At 52.9% G+C, this 15,484-nt stretch overlaps 1 protein-coding gene across 2 annotated transcripts in view; it reads left to right on the top strand.

Annotated features, from left to right (window-relative positions):
• Positions 1–13,195: 13,195 nt before the first annotated feature.
• Positions 13,196–15,484, top strand: part of LOC147097306 (sorting nexin-27-like) — a 138,986-nt gene continuing 136,697 nt past the window's right edge. For both annotated transcript variants that reach the window (XM_085972163.1, XM_085972164.1), the window contains exon 1: positions 13,196–13,511. In XM_085972163.1, the coding sequence (XP_085828289.1) occupies positions 13,213–13,511 (299 nt within the window). In that variant the 5' untranslated portion in view covers positions 13,196–13,212. The remainder of the gene's footprint in view (positions 13,512–15,484) is intronic.

The following is a 15,484-nucleotide window of genomic DNA, read 5'->3' as shown; positions in this document are numbered from 1 at the left end:
GACTGCCACAGGACTGTGTGGCTCGGCGTCAATTTTTGCTCGGTAACGCTCCCTGTGCAGCGCCTTGGGACGTTTTACCGCTGATGTAAAAAGACTACTCAGCACTTGGTTTGAGTATAAAACAAGGCTTTAATCAACTGTTTCAAAACCATGAGATTTCTAGTTACAGGAAACTCTCGATTTACCGGCACCCAAACAACCGGAAATCTCGGTTAACTGGCAAAATTCAGGAGTAGGTTCAGTTAAGTTTTTCTTCATATTAATGGCCGTTTCTTGATTCTTGGCTGTGTAATCGGGGGTTTCTGCACTTGTTGCTAAGCAACAGGGACGCTTGGTCTGTGGCCAGGGTTCCTGCAGCTGTTGCTAAGCAACAGGGAAGCCTTGTTTTTGTTGCTGTGTACGGAGCTCTCGGACCTTTTAACTGTACCTCTCTGTAATCCAGACTTTTTGATAAACCGGCACTACGCCGGTCCCGTCGGTGACAGATAAAAAAGAGTTTCCTGTACATCACTAGTTCCTGGTTACAGAAACATCCTGAGCAAGCTGGGCCCACGCCCGAGTATTTATACTCCTTGGATGGCGCCACCAGCTGGCCGCCCAGTGTTACTTCATGAGTCATGATAAGATGCATGACAACCGCGTTAAAGGCGCTATATCAATGCAAGTGGCAGTTGTTGCATGCCGAGGGCCCCGAGCTCCTGTGGAAGTTGGCATCGGACAAGCTCCTCTAGCATATGCCCGATTTTTCCGTCCGTTCAGCTCCGCCAAAGTTTTTGCCAATGCTCCACCTGGAATTGGCTTTCCAACGATTTATTGGCTGATAATTTTTCTGAGATTTTATTAAAAAAATAAACTACCTGCCGTTACGAATTGTCCCAGAAAAAAAGTTCAAAAATTGCATATTTTCAATTTTGTATTTTTTTTTTAAATGGCGTCAGACGTATTAGAAAAAACAAGGCAATATTAAAAATGTTCGTGAAAAACTGGGGGAAAAATTCCATATAAAGCCTCTGCCCCTTAATGTGTTCCAACATACATAGAAATGGGACAGGATAGTGCTGTTCAGCTTTTGCCCAAATGGACTTAGAAGCAAACAGCATAAACCCAGCAAACAACAAGCCAGGAAATGGCACCTTCGGCCGAATGACCACAAAATGTGCTGTAGACGGAAAGTCGTGGTGAGAAGGAACTGAGTGAGAAAAGTCTCTGAGCAAGACTTACATTTCTATAGCGCCTTTCACGACCTCAGGACGTCCCAAAGCGCTTTACAGGCAATGAAGTGTAGTCACTGTTGTAATGTAGGAAAGGCAGCAGCCAATTTGCGCACAGCAAGCTCCCACAAACAGCAACGTGATAATGACCAGATAATCCGTTTTTGGTGATGTTGATTGTTGAAAAAGATTGACCAGGACACCGGGGATAACTCCTCTGTTCTTCTTCAAAATAGTGCCACGGGAATCTTTTACATCCACCTGTGCGAGCAGACGGGGCCTCGGTTTAAGGTCTCACCCAAAAGACGGCACCTCTGACAGTGTAGCGCTCCCTCAACACTGCACTGGAGTGTCAGCCTAGATTATGTGCTCAAGTCTCTGAAGTGGGACTTGAACTTACAACCTTCATGATTCATGCGGCTAGAGTGCTGCCCACTGAGCCACAGCTGACACTCTAGGTCTCCTTATTTAAGGAGGGATATACTTGCATTGGAGGCAGTTCAGAGAAGGTTCACTCGGTTGATTCCTGGGATGAAGGGGTTGCCTCATGAGGAAAGGTTGAGCAGGTTGGGCCTATACTCATTGGAATTTAGAAGAATGAGAGGTGATCTTATTGAAACATGTAAGATTCTGAGGGGGCTCGACAGGGTAGATGCTGAGAGGATGTTTCCCCTCGTGGGGGAATCTAGAACTAGGGGGCATAGTTTCAGAATAAGGGGTCGCCCATTTAAGACGGAGATGAGGAGGAATTTCTTCTCTCAGAGGGCCGTGAATCTTTGGAATTCTCTACCCCGGAGAGCTGTGGAGGTGGAGTCAGTGAATATATTCAAGGCGGAGATTGACAGATATTTGAACTACAGGGGAGTCGAGGGGTATGGGGAGAGAGCGGGAAAGTGGAGTTGAGGCCAAGATTGGATCAGCCATGATCTTATTGAATGGCGGAGCAGGCTCGAGGGGCCGAATGGCCGACTCCTGCTCCTATTTCTTATGTTCTTATGTTCAACCCCTGTTGGTACAGTTCTGACCTACGCAGCTGCTGAGGACTTGTGTAAGCTCTACCCCCTGTATAATCACAGGTAATAATGGTCCTCGGTGACAGACGTAAAAAATAACTTTGAAACATGTACAGCTGCTTTGCACCAACACTGCCGCCTTTGGCGGTTTTACACTGTTCTGCAGCACTTCATAAAGAGGTGTCATTTATTTCCACCCCCCCCCCGGGCCCCGTAGTAAACTGCATGCTGAAACTTTACAAAAACAGATTTTCCGTGCGTTTGGAGCAACAAAAGGAAGACTCTGATCCAAAATAAAATGCGAAAAATATGTGCAAGGGCCAATTCCGATCGTTCTGCTTCTCTTCTCGCCTCCCTTTATATTTCCTTTCTGAAAGGCAACGGTTCATATTGAGCTGCGCCTCCCTGTAGCTGCCACTGATTACTCACCCAAGTGGCCAATCTTCATGTGGCAGCCGAGACAGCAGTGGGCTCTTTGACTAGGGGAGTCATCATCACCAAGCCCAAGGCTGCCTTTGTTTAGAGATTAAGATTGACCAAGAGTTAAGAAATCCACGTCACACAAAATAATGACTTATATTCGATATACTATGGGCTAAAAATTGAGTAGCGTCCCAATTGGGGCGCTAACTTCGCCGGGGCGCTAAAAGTAGCACCCCCAAAAAATTAGCATCCCTGCGTCGGAAATTGAGTGGTTGCACCCCAAGAGGGAAGCGGGGCGCTACTGGAAGCGCCCCGCATCCCTCTTGGGGTGCTGTGAGTCAATATTGCGGCGTTATGTGCCGCAGCACCACACGCTGCGGCACGTCGTGCCGTGGTATTGCAGGCCTTCCTCCCCTTCTTAAAGGGGAGGGGCCTTGTGCAGCACGACCTGGGGCCCAGCTGGGCCCCCGGGGATCGGGAGTGCAGGCAAAAGAGCCCGGCACCCAAGAGAAGTGCCAGGCTCTTGGAGCGCAGCCAGCACTCCGCGGGGGGGTTCAGGAGGTCTGGGACGGGAGCGCAGGCAGGTGCTGGCAGGCGGTCAGCAACAAAAATGGCCGCCCCCGCACCTCGCCTTTAAATTGCGCCTCCCCGGCCGCAAGTACGCCCCCCTGACCCTGTCGGACATAGCGTCCGGCAGTAAGTCAGGGGGCGCTCCCGAAGATCGTGGCCGGGGCGTGAGCGGGGCGCTGCGCACGCCAATGACGTCATCGCTAGCGGCGCAGCGCCGCAGGGCACTACCGGTTAGCGCCACCACTAACCTCCCACTGAATTTTGCGGGGGGCGTGGGCAGTGCCGCGCCCGGGCACGAGTTGGTTTGCGTCCTGTTAGCGCCCTCTTAAGGCGCTAATGGGAGGCACAACCAACTGAAATTTCCCCCCTATATTCCATATTTAGGTTATTTCTGTCGTTCAAAAACACCTAAAATTAAAAGACTGCATAAAAAAGGCTGACAGTGTATCTGTACAAGTGGTTCCTGCGGCAGTCGCTAAGGCCAGCGGCACATGTTTACATTTAGGTTTACTTTAGCACAACAACTGGCGACTCCGTTCTTATTTTTTATGCCTCTCTAATCCAAACATATCTAGCAAGGCCGGGGGACTTTGTGATAGGGGCTGGTACTGAGAGTGGGTAAAGGGTGACGGAATGCAGATGCCCGTGGCTCAGTGCAGCTGGGCGCGGCATTGCTGGGGTAAAATCACAGCTCGAGGTTGGGAGATGAAGGACGGAGATAGCTGGAGGGTTAAAATCTGCCCGACTGCAACGCGTGCACCTTCTGCGGCGGAGCGTCCTTTGTAATCTCGGCGTTGGCCGTGAATACATGATATCCAGGGGGGGGGGGATAGAATTCCTGCCTTGGGCGCAATCGGTGCTCCGCACCCGTCTTGCGAAGTGTTTTTTTTTCCCTCGCGTTTCCGCTCAAATTCATTTGCATGTCGCCGAATGCAAAACCTGCCATGAACCAGAGCGACGCTTTGCTTTAAAAAGTCACAGAGTCACAATGGCACAGAAGGAGGCCATTCGGCTCATTGAGTCCGTGCCGGCTCTCTGTAGAGCAATCCAGTCAGTCCCATTCCCCCCGCTCTATCCCCGTAGCCCTGCAAGTTTATTTCCCTCAAGTGCCTATCCAGTCTCCCCTTGAAAACATTGAGTGTCTCCGCTTCCACCATTTCCGTCGGCAGCGAGTTCCAGGTCCTCACCACTCGCTGCATAAAAAGTTTTTCCTCACATCCCCCCTGTATCTCTTGCCCAAAACCTTAAATCTGTGTCCCCTAGTCCTTGTACCATCAACTCGTGGGAACAGCCTTTCCCTATCTAGCCTATCCAAACCCGTCATAATCTTGTACACCTCTATCAAATCACCCCTCAACCTCCTTTGCTCTAATGAAAACAAATCCAGCTTCTCCAACCTGTCCTTGTAGCTAAGATCCCCCATCCCTGGAACCATTCTGGTAAATCTCCTCTGCACCCTCCTCAAGGGCCTTCACATCCTTCCTAAAGTGTGGTGACCAGAACTGGACACAATACTCCAGTTGTGGCCTAACTAGCGCTTTATAAAGGTTCAGCATAACTTCTCTACTTTTGTACTCAATACCTCTATTTATGAAGCCCAGGATATATTACATAGAAACATAGAAGATAGGAGCAGGAGTAGGCCATTCGGCCCCTCGAGCCTGCTCCACCATTTAATGAGATCATGGCTGATCATCCAAATTCAGTACCCTGTCCCTGCCTTCTCCCCATATCCCTTGATCCCTTTAGCCTTAAGAACTATATCTAACTCCTTCTTGAATATATTTAATGAATTGGCCTCAACTGTCTTTTGTGGCAGAGAATTCCACAGGTTCACCACTCTCTGGGTGAAGAAATTCCTCCTCATCTCAGTCCTAAATAGCTTACCCCTTATCCTTAGACTGTGACCCCTGGTTCTGGACTCCCCCGCCATCGGGAACATCCTTCCTGCATCTAGTCTGTCTAGTCCTGTTAGAATTTTATAAGTTTCAATGAGATTCCCTCTCATTCTTCTAAACTCCAGCGAGTATAAGCCCAATCGACCCAATCTCTGCTCATCCGTCATTCCTGCCATCCCAGGTATCAGTCTGGTGAATCTTCACTGCACTCCCTTCATGGCAAGAACATCCTTCCTCAGATAAGGTGACCAAAACTACACACAATACTCAAGGTGTGGTCTCACCAAGGCCCTGTACAACTGCAGCAAGACATCCTTGTTCCTGTACTCAAATCCTCTCGCTACGAAGGCCAACATACCATTTGCCTTCTTAACCGCCTGCTGCACCTGCATGCTTACTTTCAGCGACTGGTGCACAAGGACACCCAGGTCTTGTTGCACTTCCCCTTCTCCCAATCTATTGCCATTCAGATAATAATCTGCTTTCCTGTTTTTGCCACTAAAGTGGATAACCTCACATTTATCCACATCATACTGCATCTGCCATGCTTCTGCCCAATCACCCAACCTGTCCAAATCATACTGGAGTTTCTCGGCATCCTCCTCACAGCACAGCTTTGTGTCGTCTGCAAACTTGGAGACATTACATCTAGTTCCCTCGTCTAGATCATTAATATATATTGTGACTTGATATTGATATGTTTAAGAGGGGCCGAATGGTCTACTCCTGCTCCTATTTCTTATGTTGGATCCTCTCAGGTGAAGGAGGCAGGCAGGCAGGCACGGACTGAGTTGACCGAATGTACCCTGACCCAGGCATCGAGCTGTGGGTGCTAAGCTGCGGTGCTAACAGCAGATGGCAACAAAGAGGCAGAAACCTTTTCAAAATACAGATGATATCACGGAGTTATCAATAGCGTGGGATACTGCGTGAGGCTCATTCCTTGTAAGGCAGCGACTGGACTGATGGTTCAGCCCGCTCACTCGTCCAGCATTCAAACCACTTTCTCTACTAGTTCCTTGCTAAGGTGCAGATGAAGTATCTTTTTGCTTCGGTATTCATCATTCACCGATTAAATGATGCTGTAGGATGCCGTCCCAGGCCAACCACATCACAGGAAACCAGGCCATATGTCCGACTAATGCTTTGTAATTACACCATGTCAATATTACTTCCTTCAAATTGTCTCTGAAACTTTTTTTAAAATTCATTCGCAGGATGTGGGCGTCGCTGGCAAGGCCAGCATTTATTGCCCATCCCTAATAGTGAGCCTCCTTCTTGAACGGCTGCAGTCCGTGTGGTGAAGGTGCTCCCACAGTGCTGTTAGGGAGGGAGTTCCAGGATTTTGACCCAGCGACAATGAAGGAACGGCCGATATATTTCCAAGTCAGGCTGGTGTGTGACTTGGAGGGGGAACTGGGAGGTGGTGGTGTTCTCATCCGAAAGACGGCACCTCCGACAGTGCAGGGCTCCCTCAGCACTGCACTGGGAGTGCCAGTCTGGATTATGTGCTCAAGTCTCTGGAGTAGGACTCGAACCCACGGCCTCCTGACTCAGAGACGAGGGCACCACCCACTGAGCCTTGAAACATCCTGCTTTGCCGCTCAGGTTTGGTATCACCCTCATCTACGGACAACCCTCGGGCCCTAGAACACATCCCTTCAGCTTATTCTTCGTACCTAGACAGACAACGGCTCAGGAGACACTGCTGCTCACAACCACTACCCCCTTTACAACTATTACCACTGGTATCTACTCTTTCCTACAATCAGTTTACGTTCATTCATTGTATCCACAGAAAATGAAGGATGAAAGAAAGTACTGGTCTACTTTGAAATGATACTTAGACGTTTTATTCAGAGACTAAGAAATAGCGGTTAATAAAGCCATATCTGAAGATGAGGAGAGAAAATTGCCAAAGTTAGAAATCAGATTTTCAGGAACCACAGAGGAGGAGCTAACTGTAAACAAATAACAATAGATATATATAAAATATATTAAAACTCCGCTTACACTGGCTGCCATTTCCCATTATAAATTCTATGTCCGCATTCGAATGGAATGGTGTCAGCTGTGGCTCAGTGGGCAGCACTCTTCCCTCCAAGTCAGAAGGTTGTGGGTTCAAAGTTCCACTCCAGGGACTTGGTACATAATCTAGGCTGACACTCCAGTGCAGTGCTGAGGGAGGTGCTGCACTGTCGGAGGTGCCGTCTTTCAGATGAGACCTTAACCTGAGGCTCTGTCTGCTCTCTCAGGTGGATGTAAGGGATCCCATGTCACTATTTCGAAGAAGAGCAGGAAGAGTTCTCCCCGGTGTCCTGGGGCCAATATTTATCCCTCAATCAACCTCACTAAAAAACAGATTATCTGGTCATTATCACATTGCTGTTTGTGGGAGCTTGCTGTGCGCAAATTGGCTGCTGCGTTTCCTACATTACAACAGTGACTACACCTCAAAGTATTTCATTGGTTGTAAAGCGCTTTGGGACGTCCTGAGTTTGTGAAAGGCGCTATAGAAATGCAAGTTCTTTCTTCTCTAACTGTCTTTGTAAATCGACCATGCTGTAATTACCTGCCTTCCATCCAGAGCCAGCTTTTGTTTCTTAACTTGTCCCATTACCATCTCCTTTTGCCTCGCACCATCTCTTAATCTCTCTTACTCTCTCCTGCCTTCCATCCTATCACAGACCTTCCCTTTTGTTCTTTCCTCCCCTCCCCCCTTTACCTGCCCCTACACTTGCTTAAAAACCTGTTCCATCTCCAGCTTTTTCCAGTTCTGACGAAGGGTCATTGACCTGAAACGTTAACTCTGTTTCTCTCTCTGCAGATGTTACCTGACCTGCTGAGTATTTCCAGCATTTTCTGTTTTTAATTTCAGATTTCCAGCATCTGCGGTATTTTGCTTTTGTATGCTGTAATGACACCCTTTCTCCAGCATGGGGCAGTGCAGGTTCCAGTGAAGCTGCCCCACTCCATTGGTTTCACCAATGAAGGCTGAGCTTCCCTGATGTTGGTGCAGTGAGGGCTGTGGGCTCCAGAGCCACACTTGATGCTTGCCGCACATCCTCGGAGATTGACCTCAGAGCCTGTGCATAGATGTGATGTTCCCCAATCGTTCTTCTTTTCAGTCCACCAGCGATGAGGTCCTGGAACCTTACAGCACGGGCGGTCATTCGGCCCATCTTTGAAAGAGCTCTCCAATTTGTCGCACTCGCCCGCTCTTTCAAACGAGATCTCGGCCTCGTGACTCTGGAAACCAAGGGCAGCCTTCTCCTCAGCCTCTGCTGGAGGCGGGAGGTCACCCTCGCCCAATCCGCTGTCTTCCGGCTCCTTCATGTTCTGTGAATCACCTAGCGCCACATCCTCACCAACAACTCTCTCAATCCCCCCCTTTGGTGAAAGTATCTGACGTGGTGCATGGGAGCGAGAAGGCAGGGATGAGATGGAAGAGACTGTGACCTAGAAACATGGGCCAGGTGAAGAGTGTGTTGGTGCCCAGGATGCCCAAGGAAGAAAAGAGAGAGTGAGTGTCATAAATCGCAACTTCTACAAGAAGTAACTCAGGAAGTACTACTGGATGGCCAGCTGAGGGCGCCGTCCGAGGAGTATAAATACTCGGGCGTGGGCCCAACTTGGCCAGAGACAATCTGGAAACAGGAAGCTAGTGACTACTAACTAGACCTCCATGTTTTGTTACAAGTCAATTAAAGCCTTACTTTATGTTCAACCAAGTGCGCAGTGAGTCTTTATTACATCAGTGAGTGGTTGGCATGTTGCGTTGCCTGCCCTTGTCAGGTCATTCTTGCGGCACTGCTCTGCTGGTGCCGGTGCCACCTCCCTCCACCTGGCATGAGACACAGGTTGCTTGTGGCGTCTTCCAGTGGAGACCACCTCTCTGCTGACGGCCCTTGAGAAGGGATTTGGAAATTGGTCTCATTGAATCTTATCATGACTCATGAAGTAACACTGGGCGGCCAGCTGGTGGCGCCGTCCAAGGAGTATAAATACTCGGGCGTGGGCCCAGCTTGCTCAGGATGTTTCTGTAACCAGGAACTAGTGATGTAACTAGAATCTCATGGTTGTGAAACAGTTGATTAAAGCCTTGTTTTATACTCAAACCAAGTGCTCGGTAGTCTTTTCACATCAGAAGTTGTGTGCTCTTCTTTCGTACCGCTTCGAAATGGCCTTCGCCCTTCTCCGGCTGCCTCTCAGGTGGAAGGCGTTCCTGAAAAGTGACAAACCGGCTATCCCAGTCTTCTCAGTGAGCAAAACACTTTCCAACTAACCTGCTGGTACCCCCCCGACCCCCCACCACACCCACCAATCTTCTGCAATCTTCAGCCAGACTTGGCTTTTTAAAGGCGGCACTCTAATGACCATCCCCCGCCCCGGAACTACCCCCATTTTACATGGGATTTGTGCTTGAGAACTGCTAACAGTTATTAGAATGAGCCAACCCAGGACATGTTGGTGGGAATCAGCACTGCGGAGCATTGATGGGTGAAAGTCCTGCTTCACTCGTACAAATCTGACCCAATCTCCCATGCAGAACTTCAAAGCCAATGGGTTTAAGAGATCTCACCCCTTGTGTGGTGAGACGACACTATCTGGATCTGCAGCTTCCTCCATTCATGTTCCTCAATGGCACAGTATTTGTAGAGATTAGAATCATCTATTCCCACTGTCTGTCAATCCACAACATTTCAAACAATCTATTCCAGCTAGCAAGCAACTTTTTGACTTAATTCGTTTCTGAACAAAGGCTTTGAAACTGCCACCCCCCCGCCCCCCCCCGCCCCCGCAAAAAAAATCCATCTGGGACAGATATTTCCCACTGAGGAAAATTGCATGCAACCAGTGAGATGTGTTGGTCATCGAGTTTCACCTTGGCCACCGAACAAGCGATTCTCCCAGGGCCAGCCAACATTCTGAAGCCATTTTAAAGTTGGATTCCCCCCCTATCTGAAATCACAAAGAAGGGTAAAGTGTATAAGAGTGGCGATGGAACATTTCTAGCTGTATGTTCATTGCGTGCTTTAGCAACCAAGTCATTTCAACTAGGCATGTAAATTCCACTCACATGCAAGATCTCTTGAACATCTTAATGGTTGTCGTCGTCGTACGTGTCTTCATACTGTTCCCTTTGGGGAACTGTATGAAGTGGTGGAAGGATTTCTGGCCGCGATTAACGCTCCTTCCGTGACCGTAACCATCTTCATACCAGCCATTAGGGTGGTTAGTCCTATGGCGGGAGGGTTTTACGGGCTCCTACAACCCATACGAGGGTGGGGGGGCACCCACACCCACGGACGCAAGTATCCTGCTGGATGTCAACCCAGAATTTAGAGCCGGACTGTCTGGAGCGGGGTTCGAAACCCTACGCCTTCTGGCCCAGCGGCGGGGATGCTATCGCTACGCCAAAGGCCCACTCCTCAATGGTTGTGACTATTAGGGAATTCCTTCATTGTCGCTGGGTCAAAATCCTGGAACTCCCTCCCTAACAGCACAAAGCTCTCTTGGATAACTCTTCCACCCAATTAGGGAGTTCCTTCATGGTCTCTGAAATCACAGAAACATAAAAGACAAATCTTATTTTCATATATTAATTCTTGGGATGTGGGCATCGCTGGCAAAACCAGCATTTATTGCCCATCCCTAATTGCCCTTGAGAAGGTGGTGGTGAGCCTTCTTCTTGAACCGCGGCAGTCCGTGTGGTGAAGGTGCTCCCACAGTGCTGTTAGGGAGGGAGATCCAGGATTTTGACCCAACGATGATGAAGGAACGGCCGATATATGTCTGAGTCAGGGTGGTGTGTGTCTTGGAGAGGAACCTGGAGGTGGTGGTGTTCCCATGACATTGCTGTTTAACTTGTTATTTCCTGCTTTTCCTACTCTTTGCTCCTTTCCCAGTGGCTGCTAACCTCCACCCATCCTCTTTCAGCAAGTTGGCTGCTTGCCTGTGTGACCTGGTCAGGAAAAGTGACCCCATATTTTAAAATGTGCATTTCTTAATTTTTTTCCTAATCTTGTTCCCCTCCAAAGTTTTCTGCTGGAAGCAAAAACAGCGATTTTGTCGACTTCAGCTGCAAGAAAGGAAGAAAGATCTTGCATTTCTATAGCGCCTTTCATGACCTCAGGATGTCCCAAAGTGCTTTACAGCCAATGAAGTACTTTTTGAAGCGTAGCCACTGTTGTAATGTAGGAAACGCGGCAGCTAAATTGCGCACAGCAAGGTGCCACAAACAACGAGATAATCTGTTTTTATGTGTTGGCTGAGGGACAATTGTTATCCAGGACACTTTGTGAAACTCCCCTGCTCTTCTTCGAAATCGTGCCATGGGATCTTTTATATCATCTCTGTTCATTCTTCATCAGCTGACTCCCTAAAGCCTTTCCACCATCTACAAGGCACAAGTCAGGAGTTTGATGGAATTCTCCCCACTTGCCTGGATGAGTGCAGCTCCAACAACACTCAAGAAACTCGACACCATCCAGGACAAAGCAGCCCACTTGATTGGCCCCCCATCCACCACCTTAAACATTCACTCCCTCCACCACCAGCGTACCGTGGCTGCAGTGTGTACCATCTACAAGATGCACTGCAGCAACTTGCCAAGGCTTCTTCGACAGCACCTCCCAAACCTGCGACCTCTTCCGCCTAGAAGGACAAGGGCAACAGGCGCATGGGAACACCACCACCTCCAAGTTCCCCTTCAAGTTACCATCATTTATCTCGTTGCTGTCGATGGGAGCTTGCTGTGTACAAATTGGCTGCTGTTTTCCCCTGCAACGGTGACACTTGATTGGCTGTAAAGCGCTTTGGGGGGGCGTCCTGGGGTCGGGAAAGGCGCTATATAAATAGTCTTTGTTATTTGAAGTTAGATTTGAAATGGATTTGATAGTGTGCAAGCCAGATTTGAAGTAAATATGCAGTTAGAAACAAAACATGTCAAACTTCAGCCTGATGAAATAGGTTTCAAAGCTTCTGACATAACATATTTTTAGGGGTTGTAATTAACATGCTAGTGGGAATACTGGTATATCCTCATTTAAAATTATTATCTGAATGGCAATAGATTGGGAGAAGGGGAAGTGCAACGAGACCTGGGTGTCCTTGTGCACCAGTCGCTGAAGGTAAGCATGCAGGTGCAGCAGGCGGTTAAGAAGGCAAATGGTATGTTGGCCTTTGTAGCGAGAGGGTTTGAGTACAGGAACAAGGATGCCTTGCTGCAGCTGTACAGGGCCTTCGTGAGACCGCATCTTGAGTATTGTGTGCAGTTTTGGTCGCCTTATCTGAGGAAGAATGTTCTGGCCATGGAGGGAGTGCAGCGAAGATTCACCAGACCGATACCTGGGATGGCAGGAATGACGTATGAGGAGAGATTGTGTCGATTGGGCTTATACTCACTGGAGTTTAGAAGAATTAGAGGGGATCTCATTGAAACTCACAAAATTCTGACAGGACTGGACAGACTAGATGCAGGAAGGATGTTCCCGATGGTCAGGGAGTCCAGAACCAGGGGTCACAGTCTAAGGATAAGGGGTAAGCCATTTAGGACAGAAATGAGGAGGAATTTCTTCACCCAGAGAGTGGTGAACCTGTGGAATTCTCTACCACAGAAGGCAGTAGAGGCCAATTCATTAAATATATTCAAGAAGGAGTTGGATATATTTCTTAAGGCTAAAGGGATCAAGAGGTATGGGGAGAAAGCAGGGACAGGGTACTGAATTTGGATGATCAGCCATGATCTCATTGAATGGCGGAGCAGGCTCGAGGGGCCGAATGGCCTACTCCTGCTCCTATCTTCTATGTTTCTATGTAAAAAAAACTGTGCTGTTTTCTCAGAGGGCAACTTTCTTTCTGTTGATGGTAAAAGTTCCTGAAACCTACCCTCTGTGTGGTGTGTGTGGTGTGTCTCTGCCTGTTTGCCCTAACTAAAGATGGCTGCCGAGGCCCTGCATGGCAGAGGCGGGGCGGGTGAAGCCTTTGCGTGACGGCGAGGCGTCCGGCGGGAGGCGAGTCCCCGGCTCTTTGGTTCCGCCCTTTTTTTTTTCACGTGATGGGGTGTGCAGCGGCGTGTGATGTCCGTGCTGCAAGATGGCGGACGAGGTTGGCGGCGGCGGCGGCAGGCGGTTGGGCTCCGGCTCGGATGGCGAAGGGCCGGCAGTGTCGACGACGCCGCCGCCCACGAACCTCACCCGGGGGCCCCGGCTGGTGAAGATCATCAAGTCGGAGACGGGCTACGGCTTCAACGTGCGGGGCCAGGTGAGCGAAGGCGGCCAGCTGAGGAGCATCAACGGCGAGCTGTACGCGCCGCTCCAGCACGTCAGCGCCGTCCTGGCGGGCGGAGCGGCCGAGCGGGCCGGCGTCCGCAGAGGAGACCGCATCCTGGAAGTGTAAGTAACCCGGCGCCCCCTCACACCCGGCCGGCCGGCGACAGGGGAGACCGTGGGGGGAGCTGGAGATGTTCAAATGGGTTCGCCTCAGCCCACCAGCCTGTCCTCCTCCCTCACCCCGACCTGTCCTCCTCACCCCCTCACCCCGACCTATCCTCCTCCCCTCCTCACCCCGACCTATCCTCCTCCCCCCCTCGCCCCGACCTGTCCTCCTCACCCCCTCGCCCCGACCTGTCCTCCTCCCCCCCCCCTCACCCCGACCTGTCCTCCTCCCCTCCTCGCCCCGACCTGTCCTCCTCACCCCCTCGCCCCGACCTGTCCTCCTCACCCCCTCACCCCGACCTGTCCTCCTCCCCTCCTCACCCCGACCTGTCCTCCTCCCCTCCTCGCCCCGACCTGTCCTCCTCCCCCCCTCACCCCGACCTGTCCTCCTCACCCCCTCGCCCCGACCTGTCCTCCTCCCCCCCCCTCACCCCGACCTGTCCTCCTCCCCCCCCTCACCCCGACCTGTCCTCCTCCCCCCCCTCACCCCGACCTGTCCTCCTCCCTCCCTCACCCCGACCTGTCCTCCTCCCCCCCTCACCCCGACCTGTCCTCCTCCCCCCCTCGCACCGACCTGCCCTCCTCCCCCCCCTCGCACCGACCTGTCCTCCTCCCCCCCCTCGCACCGACCTGTCCTCCTCCTCCCCCCCTCGCCCCGACCTGTCCTCCTCACCCCCTCGCCCCGACCTGTCCTCCTCACCCCCTCGCCCCGACCTGCTCTCCTCCCCCCCCTCGCACCGACCTGCCCTCCTCCCCCCCCCTCGCACCGACCTGTCCTCCTCCTCCCCCCCTCGCCCCGACCTGTCCTCCTCCCCCCCTCACCCCGACCTGTCCTCCTCCCCCCCTCGCCCCGACCTGTCCTCCTCCCCCCTCGCCCCGACCTGTCCTCCTCCCCCCCTCGCCCCGACCCGTCCTCCTCCCCCCCTCGCCCCGACCCGTCCTCCTCCCCCCCTCGCCCCGACCCGTCCTCCTCCCCCCCTCGCCCCGACCCGTCCTCCTCGCCCCCTCGCCCCGACCCGTCCTCCTCGCCCCGACCCGTCCTCCTCGCCCCGACCCGTCCTCCTCGCCCCCTCGCCCCGACCCGTCCTCCTCGCCCCCTCGCCCCGACCCGTCCTCCTCGCCCCCTCGCCCCGACCCGTCCTCCTCCCCCCCTCGCCCCGACCCGTCCTCCTCCCCCCCTCGCCCCGACCCGTCCTCCTCCCCCCCTCGCCCCGACCCGTCCTCCTCCCCCCCTCGCCCCGACCTGTCCTCCTCCCCCCCCTCGCCCCGACCTGTCCTCCTCCCCCCCCTCGCCCCGACCTGTCCTCCTCCCCCCCTCGCCCCGACCTGTCCTCCTCCCCCCCCTCGCCCCGACCCGTCCTCCTCCCCCCCTCGCCCCGACCCGTCCTCCTCCCCCCCCTCGCCCCGACCCGTCCTCCTCCCCCCCTCGCCCCGACCTGTCCTCCTCCCCCCCCTCGCCCCGACCTGTCCTCCTCCCCCCCTCGCCCCGACCTGTCCTCCTCCCCCCCTCGCCCCGACCTGTCCTCCTCCCTCCCTCACCCCGACCTGCCCTCCTCCCCCCCCCTCGCACCGACCTGTCCTCCTCCTCCCCCTCGCACCGACCTGTCCTCCTCCTCCTCCCCCCCTCGCCCCGACCTGTCCTCCTCCCCCCCCTCGCCCCGACCTGTCCCCCTCCCCCCCTCGCCCCGACCTGTCCCCCTGTCCCCCTCGCCCCGACCTGTCCCCCTCGCCCCGACCTGTCCCCCTCGCCCCGACCTGTCCCCCTCGCCCCGACCTGTCCCCCTCGCCCCGACCGGTCCCCCTCGCCCCGACCGGTCCCCCTCGCCCCGACCGGTCCCCCTCGCCCCGACCGGTCCCCCTCGCCCCGACCGGTCCCCCCTCGCCCCGACCGGTCCCCCCTCGCCCCGACCGGTCCCCCTCGCCCCGACCGG

Source organism: Somniosus microcephalus, chromosome 32, assembly GCF_052327205.1.
Source record: "Somniosus microcephalus isolate GS21.2 chromosome 32, FLI_Smic_1.0, whole genome shotgun sequence".
In the NCBI taxonomy this organism is placed as follows: Eukaryota; Metazoa; Chordata; class Chondrichthyes; order Squaliformes; family Somniosidae; genus Somniosus; species Somniosus microcephalus.
The sequence above is the reverse complement of the archived record's forward strand: the minus strand, read 5'-3'. Positions and strand labels throughout refer to the sequence as shown.